Raw genomic sequence first — 24,043 nt, 5'->3', positions numbered from 1 at the left:
AAGGTGGAAGTCCAGGAGAAACTTCATTAGTTTTGGTTCTCAAAAAACAGCTCCTTTAAGCTTTGCAGTAGAGAGCATTTAGATAAATTAGAGCTCACAGCGTGAGACAAAATGAAAATCTGCTGAGGCAGTGCTTCTAACCACAAGATTGGCCTTTTAGCCTCCTCACAGAAGGAATTTAGATGATTTCAGCAGGAATTTTTCAATGCTAGAATGTACATAACCTTTGCATTGATAGACTGCATTTTCTCTGGTGTTTTTTTGCTCTTCAGATATTCATGTCAAAATGTTCTCATTTTCATAGCCCCCTTTCTTCATGCTTTCTGAATTTCTTAATTTGTATAGCATTTCTTTTGCTTCACCTGCTATTGTTTCTATCTTCTGTTTTTTGTTCTTGAGTTTCCCTTGCATGACCTTTTCTCAAGCTTAGGTTTATTCCTGTGTTACTGATCTGTCATGCTGGACATTTTACTACCTTGTTTGGTGTAGTGTTACTGTGACTGAAATATCTCCTGCATCTCAGTATTTCTCTTCTGTCTTTCATTGATAACTGAGCTATTACCTGTTCCCTGATGCTTGCCAGTCACTTCTGTAAGCAGTTTGTATGTCAACTCTGTTGGGGTTTCCTTGGTTTGGTTTTTCATTTAAATGCAGTTTTGTTGTTCCTCTATATTTCCTAAGCCTTCTCTTTTCAGCTTGGGTAATCATGTCTTATAACAGACATCTATAATCATTAACTCCTTTGGTGTCCACAGTTCTTCCCTCATCAATCTGTCAACAGCCTAAGTAATGTAGAGTTTTGTTACAACCTTGTCATTAGAGATTCCCTTTCACCCCTTTTTTTTTCTAAACCCACATTCTTTATTAAAACATCAAACTAATTTTGGTGTCTTAGAGTATGATTTCTTAAGCAAGAGCAGCCTGATTTTAATAGAAAATATGACTCCTACATGTCTTCCTGAGGGTCTAATACACTACAATGACTTTCATCTGTCTAGGCTTTAAACAGCCTGAGGTCTTTAATGATGCTCATGGGTCCCAAACACGTCAGTTCGGTCAGAGTGAAGATGATGACCACGCTGAGAACAGCTCTGAGATACAAGGATGACTTCCCAGAACTGTGTTGCAGGTGAACGGATGGTGTACCCAAGCAGTGACATCCCTGCTATTTCTGTCCACTGTTTGGTTTTGTTCTGGACAGTAATCTAAACCACAGTGCTGAAATGGCTTAAAGTGCTTCTCGTGACTCCCCTGAAATGTTTCCTGCAGAGAAGAATCATTGATTATATTACTTTGTTGCCTGTTCCTGTTTAGAGCCTGGGATTGCTTTGTTCGAAGTCTGGACCATTCCTACCTTGGCTCCTTGCTCAGCCATGTGATAGTAGTGTTATTGCCCCTCATACATATCCAGCCCAAGGAAACCACAGCAATATTCCACTTCCTCATAGTGGAGAACAGGTACTGCACAAAATATTTTCAGTTGCGTGGTTTAAATCCTGCAACAGGAATGGGGATAACCCTAAATTCAAGTCATCCAGCACTGAGATGAGAAATCTTGTTTTTCTGCTAAATAGTTGTTGTTCTATAAAATTGCCCCTTCTCTAAATTGTGTTTGAGATTTTTAAATATAACAAGTGATAGCCTCATATGAAAAGGGGTTTTTATATTGTCCTTATAAAGATATATGATGTTGTGGCCAAGTTACAACTCATCAGACACTGAACCATGCCAGGTTTTTTTCAATGTGTTTATTGTACTGATAAGGAAAATTACTTCCCTCTACAGAATAATAATGATTGCTAACATTTGCTCTAAGCTAAAAAGAAGTGTACAGAATTGGAAATGGGGGGGAAATGAGTTCTTTGTTTTCTTCAATAATTAGAGGTATAATTATGAAGTGCGCAGATCATTATGTTGAGTAAGGTTTCGCACATTCCCTTAAAATGGTCACAACAACTGAAAATAAAATCAAAGTTTATTACAAAATACTTTAATTCTCATGACTTAACCTTTTGAAGATAAGGTTGATTCATAGTTCTTTTTCATCTTACTTTTTGTAGCTTAAAAGGGTGTTTTTTAGGAATGTTCATATTTAATATCTTGATTACTTTTGCTGGATTTTCATTTTTCTTGCAATGTATCATACCAACAGTTTTCACAATAAAAGGTAGTAATAGGAATAATAAGGCTCTTGTAGAAGGCCACAGTAGCAATATTGAAAGAGGTTTCTTCATTGCTTTCTTTGGAAGGGGTATTTAAGGTTTTTTTGGTTCACCTAATGTTTGCCATATTCTTTGCAATATTTTTTTTTGATAACTATTAGGGATGCGGTACGAGACTTTCTGCATGAAATATACTTTCTACCTGACCTTCCTGAACTAAAAGAAGTTCAGGTCGTCCTTCAGGAATACAGAAAGGTACAGCTTCTTTTATTTATTTGCTTGGCTTTATTGCATCAAATGAATTCATGACAACTGAGGAAAACATGTGAAGTGTATTGTTAAGTGGAAATCTATTTATCTGCCTCCACCGCAGAATAGGTTTTGTGTATCACAGGCAAAATTTGAAGCATGTTGTGGTTCTTGTTTAGGAATGAAATATACTCGTGTTCAACATTCTTGTTTCTGTAGCATCTCCTGAACCCCAACTTTTCATCTCTTTTGTGACAGATTATAAGATGAGAAGTCAACAGTTTTAGCTATGGCCATATTCTCCTGACAGGGAGCAAGGTTTGTCTCTTCTTAGGAGCACTCCATGGTCCATTTCATTTGCTTGCCCTCAGAATGATTAGGTAATAGGTGGGAAGTAGCACTTATTTTGTGCGAGTGATGCAACAAAAGTAGAAGTGAATTTGATTTTAGACAGTCTTTCACCAAAGCATTTTCTTCTGATTTTATAATTTTTATTTACACCATCATTATATTTACTCAAAAGTAAGATATAACACCTTTCTGAGTAACACATTTTTAAAAATAGGCAAGAAGTCAATGGTATATGGATATAGTTGAGAACATAGGCAAAAAGGCAGTTGTTTCCGTGTGTTCTTACTTGTGTTCTTTGAGATGCTGTTCAGTCATATTCCTGTCATGAACTTCTCATGTCTTGTTCAGGAATCCTCCAAAAGCACAGACTTGCAGACAGCCCTGCAGCTGTCTATGAGAGCTATCCAGCACGAGAATGTGGATGTCCGGATTCATGCACTTACCAGCCTGAAAGAAACGTTGTATAGAAACCAGGTACAGAAAACTTCCTTATCTCTTTCTAGTTATAAGATTGTGGGACACTCTTTAGCCAGAAATTTAAGAAAAAAAAAAAAAGTCCAGCTAAAAGAACGCTCATTGTATGTACTCCTGGCCAATCAGTAATTCTTGCAGCTCAGGTCAGCAAAATGCTGCCATGTCTTGCTGAGTTAGAGGTCTAGCAAAATAATTGAGGCAAATCAAACTTAATTTGTTCCACAGCTTGTGGAACTATTTGCTCTGTTATGTTGGCTGTGGTTTCAGTTTTCATTAAGCATAACAATGACAAACATCTTGATTTTTTTCTGTATTTGGATTAAATGTGAAACTGAGGAATAAAAGCTGGGCCAAAACAAAAAAAGAAAATACACAAAATTAAAATGATGGGCATAGATCAAAAGACTTGAAATCCTGGGTTTTATAGGACTTGAGAGTGAAGAAATGTCCAAGAAATGGCAAATAATAAGAATAGAAATGGCAGCAAACTCAGAAGGTATGACAACATTTGCATGAGACAAATTGAGAAGAAGTACTGGAACACGTAAGAAGAGAGATAAATAAGTGAAAAAGATTATGTAGAAAAGAGGTACTTGGTAAGGCAAAGAAAGAAAATGAAGTTAGTAGAGAGGTGCATGATAATGCAATACAGTGTTGGCCATGACAGCTTTACTAACTGAGGCCCAAATCCCCAATACATTTGTTTAGTCCTTCCTAGGGTGAGAAGCAGATTAGTACAGTTGGACTGTAGTTACCACCTGAAGTCATGGCTAAATGAAATCAGAAGTGAGTTACAGGTCAAAGATTTCTGAGATTGTGTCCAAATATGGTTGTAGAATAACTCATCTTTTTTATTCACCTTCCTAGGACCAATTGATCAAGTATGTCACAGACAGTGAAACGGTGGAGCCAGTCATCTCCCAGCTGGTCACGGTGCTTCTCATCGGCTGCCAGGATGCAAATTCCCAAGCTCGACTGCTCTGTGGAGAATGTTTAGGTGAACTGGGAGCCATAGATCCTGGCAGGCTCGATTTTTCAACAAGTGAAACTCAAGGAAAACACTTCACATTTGTGGTAAGAAGCACTGCAGTTGTGTTTTGTTTAGCGTTAAGGATCTTCTAAAAGACCTTGGGAGGAGGGAACCTCTTATCCCTAGACCCTTTGAAAATCTGGACTTTCTGTCTCACCTAAAGAGTTCAGAGTTATGCTTCCAAGTGATTATTGAAAGATACAGCTATTACTCTGTTCTAGTAAAACTAGTGTTCTATTTGTGATTAAGGCTGGAGTGGAAGATCCAAATTTTGCCTATGGATTGTTAATGGAACTGACCAGAGCTTTCCTTGCTTATGCTGACAATGTTCGTGCTCAGGATTCTGCAGCTTATGCCATTCAGGTAAGACACGTGGTTAGATTCTACTTTTATTTCACAGATTATTTTCTGTAACATTGAACTTAAAACAATGCAATACAAATTTTCATTTTGAAGTATATGTGTAAGTACTTGAAACTTCGTCCTATAACAGGTTTAAATTAGAAAGTACACCTAGTATTCTGGGGAGTTCTCAGATAAGATAGATCTGCTTGCTTTTGTGTCACAATATTTTAGGAGACAGCTGATGTTTTAGAGGTATCTAGCAGTCCATGGGGATTAAGGAGTAATCCTCAGAGTGGATTAGAATTAGCTCAGGTTGCACAGGCAGAAATGAAAAGCAGTATTCCTAAGATGGTTTCTGCTTACACTTTTAAGGAGCAACTGAAGGGGAGCCTACCCTTATTTTCAGGCTCTAGTCTTTTGTACTGGTTTTACTTAGTGGATGGGGGTTTTGGATTCTTTTTTGTTCTTGCTGGTTTTGATGTTTAATAACTTTGTGAAAACTTCAAGGGAGTTCAGGAGTGGCCCTATGTAGTCAGCAGGATAAGAATTGTATTAGCATATGCACAAGGTTGTGCACTTCCTGCACAAGGAGGAATCAAACTAAATTCTGGTCCTGGTTTATTGAGATGTGAAGAATACAAGATAATGTGGTCCAAACACCAGCTGGAGAGTCTGGGGAGTCAGTAGTTGAAATCAAAACTGCCCAGTAACAGGGGATTAAGAGTGTTGGATGACAGTTTTGCAGTTGTGATTTCTGAATTAATCATTCCATAACTTCTCTCTCATTACTTATCATAGAATCATTCAGGTTGGAAAGAACATATATCATGGGGTTTTGATCATGTACGCGGGGTTTTGTACTGTGGTCATGAAAATTCTCAGTGCTAACTTGGTGATGCAAACCATGCCTTTTCAGGAGTTACTGTCCATCTATGACTGTAGAGAGACAAACACTGACTGCCCTGGCTCCAGGCTCTGGAGGAGGTTTCCTGAGCATGTGCAGGAGATCTTGGAACCTCATTTAAACACACGGTATATGACAGCTTAAGGAACAGCTTTTCATAACAGATCTGTTTTTTTTTTTTTTTCTCCAGACTAATATTAGCCTCATATGGTTTTGTGACTGTTACTCTTCCCAGAAGAGTATGTATATATACTGATAAGTATGTATACACAATTGAAATAAGGTCTTTCTACTAAAAGCTGAATTAGCACTTATTGAATGTAATTCTCTCAAAATCAAACAAGCAAAACTCAGAGCTCATACTTTGTCCAGGTCTGTTTGTCCCTAGAGCATTGACTTCTATGATGTTTTGAAGCATTTGTTTGTTTTCTTTCCCCTCTACTCAAATCTATCAGCGTCCTATTATTCCTACCTTCTATAGAAGTAGGAGGAGCTCACCAAGTTTTAATTTTACTTTTCCTTCACATTATTGTTATTATTACTTCAACAAAATAAAACTTCAAATTATGTTGGTGTCTTAACTTAAAATAATCAACGTTTCCTTCTATTTCCTCATGAAGACAGTCATGCTCACCTGTGATAAGCTTTACCTTTTTAGAAAACAGACTTTTTGGCCTTTCTTGGCTTTCACGTTTTCCTGTCAAGAACATAGTACTCTATTTATCACACTCCATTTCTTAAAACTGATCATGAATAGCACTTAAAAATATACTTACAGCCTAACAAGTTATGAGAATTTTTATTTCATATTTCATTTTAAGAAGCTCTAGAATAAAAGATATTGACTACTGAAAGTGGTGATTTTAATTCTATTTTTAAGGATTCAGAAGACAGAACTTAATATTGTTCCAGTGAGGGAATTTCATAACTAGCAATATGCTATTGTTTACTGTATTAAATGAAAAGTTAGTTTTATTAAATAGATATTTCAAAATTACAGGTACAAGAGTTATCAGAAGGCTGTAAACTGGTCTAAGGTGAAGAAGCCAATTTACTTAAGCAAATTAGGTGATAATTTTGCAGAATGGTCGGCAACTTGGGGAGGTTATCTTATAACAAAGGTAAGGAAAGAAATCTCTCTCTTTGCAAAAGTAATGCTCTTTGCAAGACGGTCTTGAACCTCATTTCAGTTTCTGCAGGTCAGGGATGGATGGGAGAATGTGTCTGTTTGCTACAGGTTCTTTCAGGACTTCGCTGCTGCTTCAGCAGGGTACTGCGCTCCCCCTTCCCAGCACTGGTTCCTGGCCAGGCTCCACAGGCAGTGTCGAAGCTGAAAATCAAGGAAACCTGCCTTAGTCCTGACACTCTTGTGAGACTGAGTGCACTGACAAGTGCTCGTGAAAAGTGTCTGAAATGCTTCTGGATTTACCCTCTCAGTTTTGGAAAGATTTCCCTGTAGCTCCACTGTCCCAGCCCAAAAAAATCACTTTATCTTCTTTTTCTTTTCCCTTTCCAATATCTAAGTGACCCACCAAAAATGTCGCTTCCAAATCAGCCCCTGTAAGAAGTGAATTGAGTTACAGTAGCTCAGTAACCACACTGTCCTCTTTCAGACAGAATGTCTTCATAATATCCTACTTTCTGCAGGCTTTTAAGGGCAGAAGAGAGGCTGAGTGTAGTGGCAGACTCTCAGCCTTAAGGCATTTTCTGTGGCCAGTGCAAGTTCACAGTGATGTAAAACACGTGGAGAAGTGGAAATGTAAGCAGTGCTTAACAATCTTTTGTGCTGTCAGCAGTTGCTAGGTGTAATAGCAGCTGCCACCTGGTATCCCTGTCGCAGATTTAAGTCTGATGAACCTTCTGTAGAAGACAGGTATCTGAAAATTATTTGATGGACTAGAATTTGTCTTCATCAACAAAAGGAAATCTATTGATTGTTCATGTATTTGCACTTTTGTAATGATGCTTTTGCTGGCAATAATATTTTTCTGTAGGTGAGACATGATCTTGCCAGAAAAGTCTTTGATTGCTGCAGTATTATGATGAAAAATGACTATAAAGTGACAATTTATCTGCTTCCACACATCCTTGTCTATGTTTTGTTGGGATGCAGTCAAGAGGATCAGCAAGAGGTGAGATGTATAAGATGGTAGTGTTTTTCACAGGAATGGTCAGGAGCTGTTCCTCATAAGAGCTGCTCCGCTCTGTAGGCCTACGTGAATAAATTGTTCAGGTGTTAAACTCCTTTTTGTGTATTAATAATATAAATTTTCTGGCAAGGTTTTGAATATACTGATACAAGTTTGTGCTGGAACTGCTTTTCTATGGATTTCCATCAGTTAGACCTAGGATGAGATAATTATGTAGTTAATTATGACTGCAGTAACATCAACAGCTGGAGTGGTACAAAGAGGAAGTGTGCAACAAAAACAGCCAGTAAACTGAACTTGTATAATTCCAAAAATTCAGACTCATAATTTTTTCCTCTCTTTTGCATACAATTACAGTTTCAGTGGATAAACTGTTCAGCTGCCAGATTCCTGTGGAGCAGGATTCGTAGATGTGTTGTAGCAAAGCAGGGGTGAGGGAGAATTCATCCTGCTTTCCTTCAGTGTGCTTGAGCTGTCAGTGCATGGGCCCAAGTGCTGCCATTTTTACTGGGAGCAGCACATGTATGTACACAGAGGTGCAGGATTGCAAGGACTCTTTGTAAGCATGTCCTGGCTGAAACAAAGGAATTAGAAGAGAATGAAAAGTATTTTTCATTATTACCTTCCGTTAATTTGAAATTTCACAGCTAAAATATCTGTGTTTAAATATTGTGGGGGTGTGTGATGAGTTTCCTTCTGTGAGCAAGTACGTCCACAATAAGCATCTGTTATTTATGTTAACTCGTATTTTATGGACTAAAACAAACAGAAACAGATATTTTGTGATGGCATTTATTTAAACAGAAGCAAAAACGTAGATCTGTAATCTCGTAACCAGTAGATAACTTTATTCTTACCAAATCTTGAGGTATTGTATTTGTAGAAGAGGTGCAGTAGCATTTCTTATGTCTTGAAACCTCAAGATTTTCTCCCTGTATGGAATCCCTTGACCACGGCTGCTGCTCGGTTTGCCATTTCTTCCTTTTGAGATTGTGGGACAGCAAGGTCATGAAAATAATCCCCAAATTATTAAAATACACACTTAAAATATCAGTATTTTAGCTGGATTTTATGTTAATTGCTGCTTCCTATTTTGCTGTAGGCATGACCCTTGTGTCTTACCTTTGTGTAGGTGTACATGGAGATTATGGCTGTTCTGAAACACGATGACCAGTCGAGCAGGAGACTCGAGGACAGCGCCTCTGACCTGAGCCAGCTGAGCACACAGACCGTGTTCTCCATGCTCGATCATCTCACTCAGTGGGCGAGACATAAGTTTCAAACCCTCATTGCTGAGAAAAATGCTAGCAAGTCTAGCAAAGACAGAAGTGATCTAAAAAGTGAGGGACGCTTATTTTATTTAAAATGGCAGTAACATTATTCAAAGAATCATTTTATTTGTGTTTGCAGATCACATCATGACCGTTTACAAATGCTGTATTAGTATATGTAATCTCTTTTATGATTTCTTGATATCATATCGAGATTTCCACCTCTTCCACCCCAAATGGATTGTTCTGAATGCCTGTTGCAGGAACTAGAGATTTAAAATTTGAACAGTGAAATGTTAATTTCTTGATAGCTTTCTAAACATTCAGTTTAACTGAATATAACATTATATATAATATATAATATATAATATATAATATATAATATATAATATATAATATATAATATATAATATATAATATATAATATATAATATATAATATTATATATCATATTCTATGCAGTCTTGCAAGATATAGAAAGTTCATTAGAATTGTTTCAAATGAATTACTGTTGACAAGAAAAAGCCATGTTCTTTAATTAGTACTGTTATCTCACTAAATTGTTAAATGAGTTAATTGTATTTTGATGCATAAGGTAATTCTTATAAATGAAACCTCACTTGACAAACTTTTTAATATGTCTTTTTTCAACAGCATCAAGTGAGGATTATGGAGAATATCAAAATGTGACACGTTTTCTAGACCTCATTCCCCAGGATACACTGGCTGTGGCCTCCTTTCGTTCCAAGGCTTACACGAGGGCTGTGATGCACTTTGAATCATTTATAACAGAGAAAAAACAAAATATTCAGGAACATCTTGGATTTCTTCAGGTTCTGAAGTTCATTTTGGTTTTTGTATTTTATTTTAAGATGAAAATGCATATGATGAATAAAGCTTGGTCAAACTCTTCTTTGCGACGGCAAGAGGAAAAGATTTATTTAGGCACTTGTTGAATACAAGTGTTTAGTCATCTGTTTCAGCAATATTTAGTGCTTTCTCTTGCTTGGCATGCTTTTTATATGAAAAAGATTGAATAGATTTCTATTGTATAATAAAAGATTGTAAATTCCTGAAAATAATTGAATGTGGGTTTGTTGATTGTATAACATTTATTGCTTTGAAGTTGGCTCTATGCCTTTTGCCAGAAAATGCAGCCAACTAAAATAACAAAAACAACAACAACAACAAAAGCCAAAAGTACATTTGAAAAAATTCCTAGTGGCTTATTCTAAACTAGAAAAAGAGCCAATGCTAAGGGTGTTGCAAATTGTAGAAATTATTTTCAATAAGTTTCAATTTTAACCTGTGGGATGATCCTTTTTGTGGTTCCCTATGGTTTATATTTCTCAGTGACATTTCAAATTTGAATAAACTTAGTATGTTGCTTTTTCACGAAAAGTAATTATCTTTATGTTATCAAGTAATAATAGGAGATTTATTTTGCTCTTTATGCAGATGGTTTCAGGTAACTTCATGTGATGCTCTATCGATATTCTGAGCTCATAAATATTACTGCATACTAAGCAGAAGTAGGGCTCAGCTCTGGAAGGAGCCTGGCAAAACTGACACGTTCCATTAAAATCGATTGCCAATGAGTCCCACAGAGTAGTGTGTACGCCATGTTCAAGAAGTTCTGTGATTCTGCACATTCTCTGTAAAATAACTTCTTGTTTTTAATGCCACATCCAATTGTGTTTGAACACAGAAATTGTACGCCGCTATGCACGAGCCAGACGGAGTGGCTGGGGTGAGCGCCATTCGGAAAGCAGAGCCATCTCTCAAAGAACAAATCCTTGAGCATGAAAGCATTGGCTTGTTAAGAGATGCAACAGCCTGCTATGATCGAGCTATCCAACTGGAACCTGATCAAGTAAATAAAAACTTTTTTTTCTTTTTAAATTAATATAACTATTATTTTAAACCTTTAGCTCACAGACAACTAAGGCAAAAAAACTTCAGAATATTTTAAGTAAATTAGGAATCTAAGTGCTTATTGTGTCAGCTGCTAAATAATTACTGCTGTTGGAAGTGGTTCATGAGCTGAAACAAATCTCTTGCTGGATTTTTTGAATGTTCATTTAACTTACGGTGCAATTAGTTATGCCTTTTTGTATTCTAAAAAGCACCCAAATGGACATATTTCTTCCTTCAGATTACCATGAATTTCATTAATGTGTATGTGGGGTTTTCATTTGTTTTGGTTTTTTTTCTTCTTTCTAGATTATTCACTATCATGGTGTAGTGAAGTCCATGCTAGGCCTTGGTCAGTTATCTACTGTAATAACTCAGGTCAATGGAGTGCTTGCAAACAGGTACTGTAAGCATCTGATATACAGTTCACTTGAATAATATGAAGCTCTGGTATAAATCTCTGCCTCAGCAGCCATTTCTGCTCATTATCAAACATCTGAGGCTTATTAAACATAATTGAATTAGCAACGTGAAGCTAGAAAGCTTTGAGTGCTTTATCTATAAATTATTTATTTCAAGAAGTCCAGAAATTTTCATAATTCCTGTCTGCACTGTGAGCAGTATCAGTATGTGCTTTAATTTCTTAGATAGAATTTTTGCACTGTTTCCCATGTCACTGATTCCATTGGTATTCTGTAGTCTAATAGGTAGATGGATTAAAAGCTGGTAGTTTTTGATGCGTAGCACAGAAGTTAAATGCACTCTTTGGAGGTTGCAGTTGTGGGATCATGTTCTACAGCTCTTATTTGTTATCCGTGCATGTCCTTTGGTTTTACTAACTTGCCTTAGAAGCAAGCTTATCTCTCCTCTTTTCAAGTAAGAGAAGTTTTATATAAAGAACATTTGCTAATATAACATAGGATTAACATACTGAGAGGATACAGCATAAAATGTTAATGCCTTTTTTCCCTTTTAATAGGTCTGAATGGATTTCTGAATTGAACACTTACAGAGTGGAAGCAGCCTGGAAACTGTCACAATGGGATTCACTGGAAAATTATTTGGCTTCAGGTAAGTTATCATTACATAAAAGTATTAATACTTCATTGCATTTCTGAACAATTGTATGTTTTAGTTTAATCATCTTAAATCAAGTGGCAGATATTGTCCTTGGTAGGAAGGTTGGTTCTATCTTCTGGATTTTGTAACTGTATTTGATTGTAACCAGGATAGTCTTTGAGCAGAAGTTTGGAGTGAATGTATCTTATTTTTGTACCAAAGATGTGAAGTCCACTACTTGGAGTGTCAGACTGGGACATTTATTGTTGTCAGCCAAGAAGAAGAATGAAGCAGCTTTTTACGAGACGCTCAAGGTTGTCCGAGCAGAGCAGATTGTGCCCCTTTCAGCAGCAAGCTTTGAAAGAGGATCCTATCAGAGAGGATATGAACACATTATCAGGTTTCTTATTTTCATTCTTAAATTCAGAAATAACATATTCAAGTATGCAGCAGCAAGAATTTCACATTTCTACAGTAAAGGGTACTGATGTGCAGTTTTGTCACCTTTTTTTAATATTCATTTACCTGAAAACCTTTGATTGATTAGGAATTTATATTTATCCTCCGTGGAAAATACTCACAATAAAATGATGTGGTACAGTCTTTCCAAATCAGCTAGCAAGCTGATGTAAATATCAGATAATAAAAAGCAGCAATTAATTCCATGCTTGAAGTAGTGCAAATAGGCCAGTGACTCCATTAACTTAAGAGCATTGTTTTTGATCTGTATGGAGGCTGAAAAGCCCTCCCTTTTTATCAAGAAAGAGCAGTAAGAATTAAATCCCATCCCTTTTAGTAGTTCTACTTTTCTTTATAAATAAACTTTTAATTTGGCTGTAGTAGACTAAAAAGTGAGTAGCCTTTTTGAATAAAAAGACTTAATACTTCCTCTGCACTGTAAATGCATCTTTATGGCAAGATATTGACTGAAGCCAGTTGAAGTGTATGTTTTACTTACTTCTATTTTCTGTTGGTATTTTCTGCAGTGTTGTTTGGGAAATGAAGTTTGGGTATTAAGAAGTGTTTCCTTTGGGTATTAAGAAAGTTTCCTTTAGCCATTGATCCAGGCTACTTGGAAGCCTTTCAAGAGTCACTTTTTCTCTGTCAGATGTACCCACACATCTGGGCTCTGCCAGTGACAGCTGGGGCATTTACAACCACTCAGCCTTCCATCTTTGCAGTGACAGATATAACAATAATGGTATTTTAAAATAATTGGAATAATTTCACTTTGAGTAAAGGTACATTGTTTTTAAAATTGGATTTGTTGAAAATATCAGACTTTCTGAAGAATTCTTGAAGTAACTAGTGGATAGAAATACTCTTGCTAAAGATTTACTTCCTCTCTGAGTGATCTACATTGTCTCTCTTTTCAGCAGCTTGGCAAGGGAATATTGAGGAATCAACTAATTAGTTTATAAATCCTGGAGTTTGTGTGCTTGTTTTTGCTGCATTTTTGCTTTTAGCATAAATCCCACTGGGTGGCATTATTTAAAGAGCCAGCTTTTAGAAAGAAAATCGCAAAAACTTTGTAAGATTTGCATCTATCTCAAACAGCAACCAATTTTCACCAATTTTTTGTCTTTCTTTTGCTAACACAGGTTGCATATGCTGTGTGAGTTGGAACATAGTATTGGGCCAATGTTTCAGCAATCAGATGGTGACCACAGTAGAGATTCCCTGAACTGGTGTGCCCGTATTGAAATGACCCAAAACTCTTACAGAGCAAAAGAACCCATCTTAGCACTGAGAAGGGCTTTGCTTAGTCTCAAAAAGAGGTGAGGACATGACTGTTTCTTGTGCATGTTGTATTCTCAGTAATACTCTGGGTTTCCATGTATGTGTTAGAAGGGAGAAGGTAAAACTCTGGGAATTTGTTGTAGACAAAAGTAATCCTCCAATATTATGTATCTACTGTCTAAAGGAAAGAGAAGCAAGAAACGGGGAGAAAGTGTATTTGTTTCTAGGCCTAAATGGAAAAAAAAGGTGAAAAAATGTTTTAAAGTAGTTTTAAATTATTGTTATGTAGTATATAACTTACTGAGAAAATCAACCTGTGTTTCAATAAATTGTGATATTTATTTCAGATTTTAAAGTAGCATTCAAAATAGAAATGTTTCATTTTTTCCGAAAATGTCCCTGCAGCCAGGATTACAGTGAGCTTGTTGGTCAGTGTTGGCTCCAGAGTGCCAGAGTTGCAAGGAAAGCTGGGCATCACCAGACTGCCTATAATGCTCTGCTGAACGCTGGGGAATCCACCCTCTCGGAACTTTATGTGGAAAGAGCAAAGTGGCTCTGGTCCAAGGTAAGGAAAACAAAACTGGAATTTAATTTCTTACGTGCAAGAAGAAAATATTTTTAGTTTTCTTCAAGAAAAAAATGGTACACAATCAGCATATGTAAAACAAGGTATGTCAATTGGGACTATCAACACATTGCAGCTGACTCTCCAGCTGCTGGTCAGCCCTGTTTTGTATCCATTGACCTTCCTGGCACCTTTGTATAAGACTGGTGGATTACCTGCCACTGTCAAAGCAGCCCAGGCAAATTTAAATTATCTTAATAGTAGGCCTCTCCTTAATCTGTTTCCTTTTAACTTACAGCAGTAGGCAGCAAACATGAGGGCAATTACTGTGGTACACCTAAAGGCACAACAATGCTGAGATAACAAGGAAATACAAGAAGCATTTGAAGTCAGTAATATTCAGTTACCACAGCCAGAATGGCCTAGAACACATTTGGGGACATAGCTTTGCCTTAATAACAACTCTAAAAGGGAAATTTTGCATCTCTCTTATTTAGAGTATATAAAATGTTATTTAAACATACGTTATCCATTTATATAAAATGTTTTCTGTCTTTCCCTTAGGGTGAGGTTCATGAAGCACTGATTGTTCTCCAGAAGGGGGTTGAATTATGTTTCCCTGAAAATAAAGCATCCTGCAATAGCAAAAATCAGCTCATCCATGGTCGGGCAATGCTGCTAGTGGGCAGATTTATGGAAGAAACTGCTAACTTTGAAAGCAATGCAGTCATGAAAAAGTATAAGGTAATCTGGAATACTAGTGTTAACAAGGCAGGAGCTTTGAATATTCATGTATTTCTTAAGTAAGCTTTTGTTCTGCTCCTGATGGTGTCAACCAAGTGTAACATAAATGGGATTAAATAGTGCATTGATGGGTAGGAGGGAGGCAGTTCTTCTTGTAAAGATTTAACTGTCTTAGCCAAGTTTAATGTAACACAGTACAGGGAATGCTACAGTTCATATAATTTTTTTAAAATAAAAAGTTACAGAAGCATGGCTTTGTTCTCATGCTTGCACAGATTAGAATTCCTCACTAAAATGTGGACTACTCCAAATAGATTGGAGTTGACTTGGTGATACATTGTACTACTCTTTAGTGTTGTTTCTCTCTCTGGGAGTGACTTGTAACTGTGATTTAAATATGCTTCCAGTCTCTGAAGAACTGGGAAAAGGGACAACTGGTATGTTCTTCTTGAGCAATACAGCACTGCATGCTTCATCTTGTGATGCCTATGAAATACTTTTTGGCATTGATTAATATTGCTTCCTAAAAAGGAGGAGATGCAGATGTTTATGCTTCCTTAAAAGCAGCATGTCTCCTGTCCAAGTTTTGACATTTGATGCTGTTATAGTTTCTGCTGTCTTGTTTAATAACATACTTCTGTAACAGTCATTTAGAAAAAAATGTAAATGTATCAAATCAAATTAAGGTTGAAAGAATGTAAACAAATGAAATTTCAGCAGATTCCATGAAGACACTAACACTCAGTACCCTCTGCTAAGTATTGGCACAGGAAAGCAGCCAGTGTTATTAGAGAGAGGATGTGCCTCTCACCAATTATCTATTTTCTAATACGTCACCTGAAGTTTTGTTTTTCTTTTAAACATGATTTAGAAGGAAAACAGAAATCTGAAAAACATGGAATTAATGGAATCATACATGCATTAAGGTCAGAAAGATCACTGAGTCCAACTGTTAACATCATGCTGTTTCACTTTTCAAAAAGCTCTAAGAGACTCAGTGCTGAGTTATTAGGATCAAGAACCTGATTTTAATGAAAGTATGATCTCTCCTAGTTCAGGAATCCCATGTCATTCTGTCTTCAATTGTCTGTCTCCAAAACCAAAAGGTATTTTAAAAACAGACTTCTGGTTTGTAAAGGCAATTATCTTGAGGTAAAATTCGTATTTTTGGAGTTGCAGTGTTAACAATTAATACTTTTTTGCACGTACTCTGCATAATGTAACTAAGACAAAATTCTTGTTTCATGAGAATATTTTGAAATTAGCATCCTCTCAAAAGTAATCGTCTCATTTTGATTTTGTTGCAGGATGTTACAGTTTTCTTGCCAGAATGGGAAGATGGACATTTTTATCTTGCAAAATATTATGATAAACTAATGCCAATGGTAACTGACAACAAGATGGAAAAACAAGGAGATCTGATTCGATACATAGTTCATCACTTTGGGAGGTTAGAGGGGAACTTTGCTTAGTTTCTATAAAAGGATGACAGTTATACTAGGAAAAAAACATTTCTGTAGGAATATATTTCCTTTCATCAATTCAGACTGACTCAAATTTTTATGCAGTATTGTAAAATAAAATACTGCATGCTTCCTTTTTGTTTTCATACCTAACTAATTTTACTTCTGACTAAGCAACTGTCTGTCTTTTGTCAGCCAGTTAATTATTTCATCTGTAGTTTTGAGAAATGAAAACAAACCCTTTGTATACTTTTTGGTTGTTGCAGATGCATTAAAATGCTGACATAAATTTTTAAAGTTAGAATGGAATATTAAATAAGAATTTAAATTTTGTATCACTTCTAATATATATCATTAACATACTTTGATTTAAACATGGCATCACAGGTCTCTGCAGTATGGAAACCAATTCATCTATCAGTCAATGCCAAGAATGCTGTCTTTATGGCTGGACTTTGGAGCAAAAGCATACGAATGTGATAAAGGTAGAACATTTTTTCCCAGTACATAGTTCCCGTGTCATTCTTTTGAATGGATGGTTGAAAGAGCAGTCAAGTATATTTACGGTTCTTTGTTTAAATGTATTGCCTGATGTTATATGGAAACAAGAAAGTATTACTATCCTTGTAAAATACAGGGTGTTAATAGGCAGGAGAGTATTAATTATTTTAATTAAATCCTCAAGAATTTTTTCAAATATATAATGAGAAAGCATCGTTCCTTGGGTTAACTGAAGTCATTAAATAGATACAGGGAAAATCCTTGCATGCCCCTGGTCACCACTTCTAAGGTGGTGACTCATGAGTGATGAGTGGTAGTTTTGTATGCACTTCTTACAGTAAAGTGTTAGGCTTTGAAGCTTTCTTTTGATTTGTTTTGGTTCCAGTCTTTGAAGGAATTTTACTGGTTTTCTGCCTCATTTTACTGAAATGAAGGGGGTAAAAAAAAAATCTTGTAGGCAGCAGGATGAAGGCGAAGGCGTGTGAAACTAGCACCACAGATGCACTTTGGGTGGGAGATTCTGGTACAAATGAAACATTGCTTGCGGGTCTGGAGTGAAGCAGACAGTTGTGCTCCTTGATCTTGTCCTCATTCTACTCACTTAGGTCAGCTGTGTTTGGCTGCAGGCACATCAGATCCTGCACTCCGAGGTGCTGATGTGAAACTCAAGCTGGGTCCTCAGGGGAAGGGGTGGAGATAAGAGATGTGCTAATTTCATCCCATGGAAAGACTTCCTTCATTTTCTCTCCGCTAAAGAACGTTGGAATCCTTTTATCTGGCAAATACATGGAGTGTTTTTAGTCTGTTCTATGCCATTGTATATTTTAGAGAAGTAATTTTAAGGGTGTAAGGAGATTTAATTTCCTGCTATTCTGCTTAGTTAAACAGCATATGTATTCAGTCACTGTATGCTGTGTTAAAAAGAGCTTTACAGTAGGAGATTTTTTATTGCCTTCAATTCTTTTTTGGCTTATGAAATTGCCAACAAAATATTACTCTGTAGCCTCAATATAAATGACTCTCTCTCCAGTGTGGGCAACCAGGAACATGCATTTCTTTTCATTTTACAGCAGGTCGTTCAGAACGTGTTCAAATGAAAAATGATCTGGCTAAAATAAACAAGGTGATTACAGAGCACACGAATCACCTGGCACCTTACCAGTTCCTGACAGCCTTTTCTCAGCTTATCTCCCGAATCTGCCATTCCCATGATGAAGTCTTTGCAGTTCTGATGGTGATTGTTGCTAAAGTGTTTTTAGCCTATCCACAGCAAGCAATGTGGATGATGACTGCTGTGTCCAAGGTACCTTGATATGTATAGCTACACCTTTACTAAGTTAACAATGCTAGTTTTCTCAGAAATGTAAATATAACCTATTTTACTCTAAGCTGATAAAGGATTTGAGAGTTTCATTTGTTTGATGGTGTTGTAGAAGAGGATATTAATGCCATCGCTGAAATTCTTTTTTCGCAGTCTTAATTCAGATATTACAGTTTAAATGTTCCAAACTGGAATGCTAATATGCATCCAGACTGTATGGTGTATCAGGAAAGGAAATTTGAATAACAAATAGCTGATGAATTGTGTAGTTATGGGCAACAGATTTTGTTGTATTTACTAGTCATGTTTTAGTACTTTCAGTCCTATAATCACAGGTAGGTGTACAACTAATTACTTGGCAGTAAGGTCATTCCAAAGCAGACTGGGAAGTGTGGTGCATGCTATTTCTTTAGGCTGGTGAAATAACATTCAGGATACACAGACATACGCTTGAATATTGGCCTGTATGCCATGGAACTCCCAAGAATGGTTTCAGAAGTAACCCACACACACCCACCAGCGGTAGCACTTCAGCTTTTCAACTGAAGCACCTCCTTCTCCTGATAGTAAATATGATCAGCAATTAGTAGAGGAAAGAATATTAATTACTAGGGGTGATTCTTCAAAGCATTGTTTAATAAATTTTAACTTTCTGGTTTTTTCAGTCCTCTTACCCTATGCGTGTCAATAGATGTAAGGAAATTCTAAACAGAGCCATCCACATGAAGGAATCTTTAGGAAAATTTATTGGAGATGCCACACGCCTTACGGACAAGCTGCTGGAACTCTGCAACAAACCAGTACTTAACAAAAATAAACAATTTAATGCATGTTGTAGGATTGTTCAAGAATGTCATGCAAAAGATGCTTCTTATTGCTTTCCTTAGCCAATTAATAATATTATTTGTAGTAAAAATAATTTATTATATTACTAATTATTATATATAGATATTAATTATTATAAATTCATAATATTAGTGCAGTTTAGCAGACACTGCACTAAATTGTAAAAGATTTTAAATAGCTCTAAATTGAGCACACTGTAAAATATTTCCATACAGAATGGCTTTTTAACAGTGCATAGGCTTTACATGGTTTTGTACTTTCACATATCATTCAAGCCCATTAATTTTCAGTTTTACTGTAAAAATAGGGTGATTGTGCTTTTATGAACAAATGACCTCCATAATCAAGGTAGAACTAAATTAATTATTTCATTATTCTGTATTTATATTCAAAGTGAAAAATAAGTCTGTCATAACAGCCAGATATATTTACTTTATGATTATTTAATTTGAAATGTAGCTTGCTATTTTTCTTATTACAATCAGCATTTATTATTCCAGTCTTAATTAATTATTCTATTAAAGTGAAAGGGCAGCATTATTTGAAGTGTTTGTTAACTTTAAATGTTATTTCTAACTTTGATCCTCATTTTTGTTTTTTTCAAGGTCGATGGAAACAGCTCGACATTAAGCATGAGTACTCATTTCAAAACACTGAAAAGATTAGTGGAGGAGCACACATTCAGTGAAATTCTCATCCCCTTACAATCTGTGATGATACCAACTCTTCCTTCCATTCCTGGTACCCACGCTAACCATGACCCTTTTCCTGGCTGCTGGGCCTACATTGCAGGCTTTGATGATGCGGTAAGGGTCTCGTGGGCACCTGCTTGGTCACTTCATGCATCTCTGCTCTCTAGAAATGGGAGGAAGGAGTAGGAAATTCCATAATTACTTTTGTGGGAATGGAGTGGCTTCTGTCACAGCAGCCTGAGGCAGGTACTCAGATAAAGTTCTGGTCTGAGGTTAATGGTGCTGCAGCACCGTGCAAGTGCTAACACGACTGGTTGCAGTGGTTTATTACAATTACACGCTTTATTTTGGATAATCTGATACAGATGTTAGCGAAGAACTTCTTTTTTCTTTAGGTGGAAATTCTTGCCTCTCTTCAAAAGCCAAAAAAGATCACCTTGAAAGGTTCAGATGGGAAATCTTACATTATGATGTGCAAGCCAAAAGATGATCTAAGAAAAGACTGTCGGCTCATGGAATTCAACTCCCTTATTAATAAGGTTTGATGAATGAGACAATCAGGTGCATTTATACTTATTGACCAGGACAGAACACTGAGTTATCTAACAAAAAAAGCCAATTTAGCTTGAGATAAAGCTCACTGGAAGAAAAGTAAACTTAATCTTTTTATACTAAAGTGTTGCCATACCTCTTATTTTAGTTCTATTCTGCTTTTCAGCAATATTCTTAAGGTTAAGGTACCATCTCTTCTGTTAAAACAAATGACAGTGTCTCTGAAACACTAAAAGATTTATTTCAAATATTGCTTTTAAGGGATTTAAGCCATATACAAGTTATGCAGTTTGACTATTTTGCTGCAATATCCTCTTTTTTTTAAATTAACTTTAGAGAACAGATGCACATTTAACTTTCATTTGACCTACGGCAGACTGGGAAGCTTAGATTTGTAAATTCTAGATTGTGTGATTGGAAAGTAGTTATAGATAGAATGTAAACGCTAGAGATCCATTTTGATGCTATGTGTTACGTGTTAATCTCATTTTCCTTTTGTGAATAGTGCTTGAGAAAAGATGCAGAGTCCCGTAGGCGAGAGCTCCACATCCGCACCTACGCAGTGATTCCATTAAATGACGAATGTGGCATAATTGAGTGGGTGAATAACACTGCTGGTCTAAGAAATATCCTGATAAAACTTTATAAGGAGAAAGGTAAAGAAATATATTAGACTATAGTAAAAGTTTTTGGATATTTTTAAAGGGCTCGGATCTTATTAAGTAAATGAAGCAAATGGCAAGAGTCAGGCTAAATTCTGGGAAGATGTAGTCACATGTATTTTTATCTATCTGCAATATATTATTATTCATGTGTGTGGTAGACTTTTGCTCTTAAATGGAAGAGAGCTGGTGCTTGGAATGAACAAGTTCCTTGCAAGAACTGATACCACAGGCATCTTAATACTTTCCTACATACAGTGATGTAAATTGTTTCAGCAGCACGGGAATGTAAGTGCAGCATCGAATAATAAAAAATACCATGAACTTCTTCTTTAGATTTGGTTTGTTATTTTTCATTTCTGTTACATTTATGTGAGATAATTAAGATAATACACAATTGAAGCGAGGTTAGGAATACAGCAGCTTTCCAGAGAAAAGATAGATTTCTTTTGAATTTCCTGCTAACAAAGCAGCTTTCTGATCACTGCAATAAAAGTTTGGGGAAAAACTTTCTTGTATCCCACAACCGACGTGGTTTATAGATTATTCTTCATTTGATTATTTATTTCAACTTTATGGAGACATTTATTTTCTTTAAATTACCATGTTTTAATAGTACGTACAGGCTTTATATTTGGAGATTTCTTTTGCCTAACTGAGGAAGTCTGTTGCAGGTATCTATATGACTGGGAAAGAACTGCGGCAGCACATGCTTCCCAAGTCAGCACCTTTGCCTGAAAAGCTGAAAATGTTCAAAGAGGTCCTTCTGCCTCGTCACCCTCCTGTCTTTCATGAGTGGTTTCTTAGAACATTTCCTGACCCTACTTCATGGTGAGTGAGTGGGATCAGACTAGCTCAAGAGCATCTCCTTGGAGTCTTTCCCTAGGAGTCAGTGTGACCGGAGGCTGGGGAGAGCCGGGCCAGGCCGTGTCTCAGAGCCGCCTGCTCTGTCTCCACAGGTACAACAGCAGGTCAGCCTACTGCCGCTCGGTCGCCGTCATGTCCATGGTGGGCTACGTCCTGGGGCTGGGAGACCGCCACGGGGAGAACATCTTGTTTGATTCTTTCACTGGGGAGTGTGTGCACGTGGATTTCAACTGCCTTTTCAATAAGGTGAGAAATGCCACTTGATGAACTTGCTCTTTATCTTACGTGCATGTCAGTTATGAATTTCTACTGTCTTGGGGGTTTTTCCACGTTTTTACAACATGTCAGTTGTGTTCTTTCTCTCACTTGTCTCATATTTATACCCAAAAAACGCCTGGAATATGTAAAGAGGATGTGATCATTCTGTATGTTGCAGTCAATGAAAACCAACTTTTTGATTTAGCCAATATCAGATGACCTGACATGGATACACTGAAACAGCCCAAATTTTAGACTGTTCCTATTTTGTGACTCTCCTCTCTCCACTATCGCCCTCCTAACAAAACTGTAATTGCTGCATTCAGAATTCTGCTGCTGTGGAGAGTTTCTTGTTCTGTCTCACACAAATTTAGCACAAAAATTCCAACGGTTCTGTAAAAATAAACAGCAGAATTTGTGGCCAGAGTGGGATTTGGAGTTTTGGTGTTTCACTTGGAAGATGCTTTTCGTTTGGGGCATGTGGCCTTTTTAATTCAGATAAGTGAGGTAGAAATACTGTTAGATTATTTCTTCTGGTTTCTTTTTAGTAAGTCTAAATTGTCCTATATAACACTTTATTTAAAAAAATGTTTTTAAGCTAACTTGGATATTACAAAAGAAAAGTTAGCATTTTGCAATGAGATTACAGAGCATAAATATATATTTAAGAACAAAATTTGTACCCTGTATTAATGTGTTAAAACAGGGAAAAAGAGGTTATTTGGACGATGTTATCTTTTACTCACTGTAATTTCCACTTAACATAGTAGGACTGAGCTGAGCAAACCTGTCTTGCCAGCTAAGAAACTGTCACTGACAAAGATGGAGGGAAAAACCTGAAACCAATGCAAATGTTCCTCATTAATAATGCTTAAAACACTTAGGGCAAACCTTTTTTTCCTCAATGTAAAGGGAGAAACTTTTGAAGTTCCGGAAATCGTTCCTTTCCGCCTCACTCACAACATGGTTAATGGGATGGGCCCCATGGGAACGGAAGGGCTCTTCCGAAGAGCCTGTGAAGTCACTCTGAGGCTGATGCGTGATCAGAGGGAGCCTCTGATGAGGTATGGCAGCTGCTTTCGCTACAAACTCCTCAAAGCTGTCTGTAGTCTAAACGTGTGAAACACTAACTGCTGGGGAACTTGCCAGTTCCAGCATATGCCTGTCCTGCAGCTCGCTCTTGCCGTGACATGGAGCTAAATATAAAGCAGTGTAAATGTTCAGCACTAACTCCAGGCTCCTGTCAGTGTTTGTGTTTGAAAATTAAGTGTATTTTATGTGTCTTATCATTTTCTACATTTTTAATCTGTTTAGTGTCTTAAAGACTTTTCTCCATGATCCTCTTGTGGAGTGGAGTAAACCTGTTAAAGGGAATACAAAAGCCCAGGTGAATGAAACTGGAGAAGTTGTCAATGAAAAGGTGAGTTTAAGACAAGCACAGCCTAAGGTATTCAAATGTCAAATGTCCATTATAGTTACGAGTTACATGTTTCCTAATTGAAACTTTGTCTTTTTTTTTCTTCCATTTAAAAATTTCTCTGGTTGTTCTTAATTATCTCTCTGTTCATATTTTTTATCTTAAAGAGATTATTTTTACTGATAAAAAATGTAATTTATCTACTAAAGCAAACAAAAAAGCCTGTAATTCTCTTGTTAGTTACTAAATCAAGGACAACATCAGCAGAAGCAATGGAACTTGTCATTTGCACAGTCCTCCAGATTTACAGTGATGAAACATCTGGAGTCCTTTCCATGTGTATTTTTGTGCTTTTCCTGAGTGCATGTTTATTATTGAATAAATATGTGCCTTGGTGCATATAATTATGCAATTAAAATTAGGATTTCATACTGGTTTTTTATTAGCTGCTGCTGAAGACTATATTATTCATCCAAAGTATATCTTAATTGTTATTATCTTCCCTC

The 24,043-nt window shown here is 36.6% G+C and overlaps 1 protein-coding gene across 1 annotated transcript in view; it reads left to right on the top strand.

Annotated features, from left to right (window-relative positions):
- Positions 1 to 24,043, top strand: part of ATR (ATR serine/threonine kinase) — a 38,419-nt gene that overhangs the window by 13,022 nt on the left and 1,354 nt on the right. The window contains exons 18-46 of the mRNA XM_040074675.2: positions 999 to 1,129; positions 1,315 to 1,458; positions 2,324 to 2,417; positions 3,111 to 3,236; positions 4,104 to 4,310; positions 4,516 to 4,629; positions 5,528 to 5,643; positions 6,516 to 6,636; positions 7,510 to 7,647; positions 8,798 to 9,005; positions 9,591 to 9,769; positions 10,645 to 10,809; positions 11,160 to 11,251; positions 11,830 to 11,921; positions 12,132 to 12,309; positions 13,511 to 13,687; positions 14,055 to 14,214; positions 14,779 to 14,958; positions 16,266 to 16,408; positions 16,809 to 16,906; positions 17,993 to 18,225; positions 18,909 to 19,043; positions 19,695 to 19,895; positions 20,177 to 20,320; positions 20,839 to 20,989; positions 21,670 to 21,826; positions 21,955 to 22,108; positions 23,033 to 23,184; positions 23,435 to 23,540. Coding sequence (XP_039930609.1) covers positions 999 to 1,129; positions 1,315 to 1,458; positions 2,324 to 2,417; positions 3,111 to 3,236; positions 4,104 to 4,310; positions 4,516 to 4,629; positions 5,528 to 5,643; positions 6,516 to 6,636; positions 7,510 to 7,647; positions 8,798 to 9,005; positions 9,591 to 9,769; positions 10,645 to 10,809; positions 11,160 to 11,251; positions 11,830 to 11,921; positions 12,132 to 12,309; positions 13,511 to 13,687; positions 14,055 to 14,214; positions 14,779 to 14,958; positions 16,266 to 16,408; positions 16,809 to 16,906; positions 17,993 to 18,225; positions 18,909 to 19,043; positions 19,695 to 19,895; positions 20,177 to 20,320; positions 20,839 to 20,989; positions 21,670 to 21,826; positions 21,955 to 22,108; positions 23,033 to 23,184; positions 23,435 to 23,540 — 4,296 coding nt within the window. The remainder of the gene's footprint in view (positions 1 to 998; positions 1,130 to 1,314; positions 1,459 to 2,323; positions 2,418 to 3,110; positions 3,237 to 4,103; positions 4,311 to 4,515; positions 4,630 to 5,527; positions 5,644 to 6,515; positions 6,637 to 7,509; positions 7,648 to 8,797; positions 9,006 to 9,590; positions 9,770 to 10,644; positions 10,810 to 11,159; positions 11,252 to 11,829; positions 11,922 to 12,131; positions 12,310 to 13,510; positions 13,688 to 14,054; positions 14,215 to 14,778; positions 14,959 to 16,265; positions 16,409 to 16,808; positions 16,907 to 17,992; positions 18,226 to 18,908; positions 19,044 to 19,694; positions 19,896 to 20,176; positions 20,321 to 20,838; positions 20,990 to 21,669; positions 21,827 to 21,954; positions 22,109 to 23,032; positions 23,185 to 23,434; positions 23,541 to 24,043) is intronic.

This window comes from Hirundo rustica, chromosome 10 (assembly GCF_015227805.2).
Source record: "Hirundo rustica isolate bHirRus1 chromosome 10, bHirRus1.pri.v3, whole genome shotgun sequence".
In the NCBI taxonomy this organism is placed as follows: domain Eukaryota; kingdom Metazoa; phylum Chordata; class Aves; order Passeriformes; family Hirundinidae; genus Hirundo; species Hirundo rustica.
This window is presented reverse-complemented; position numbering and strand designations above follow the sequence as displayed.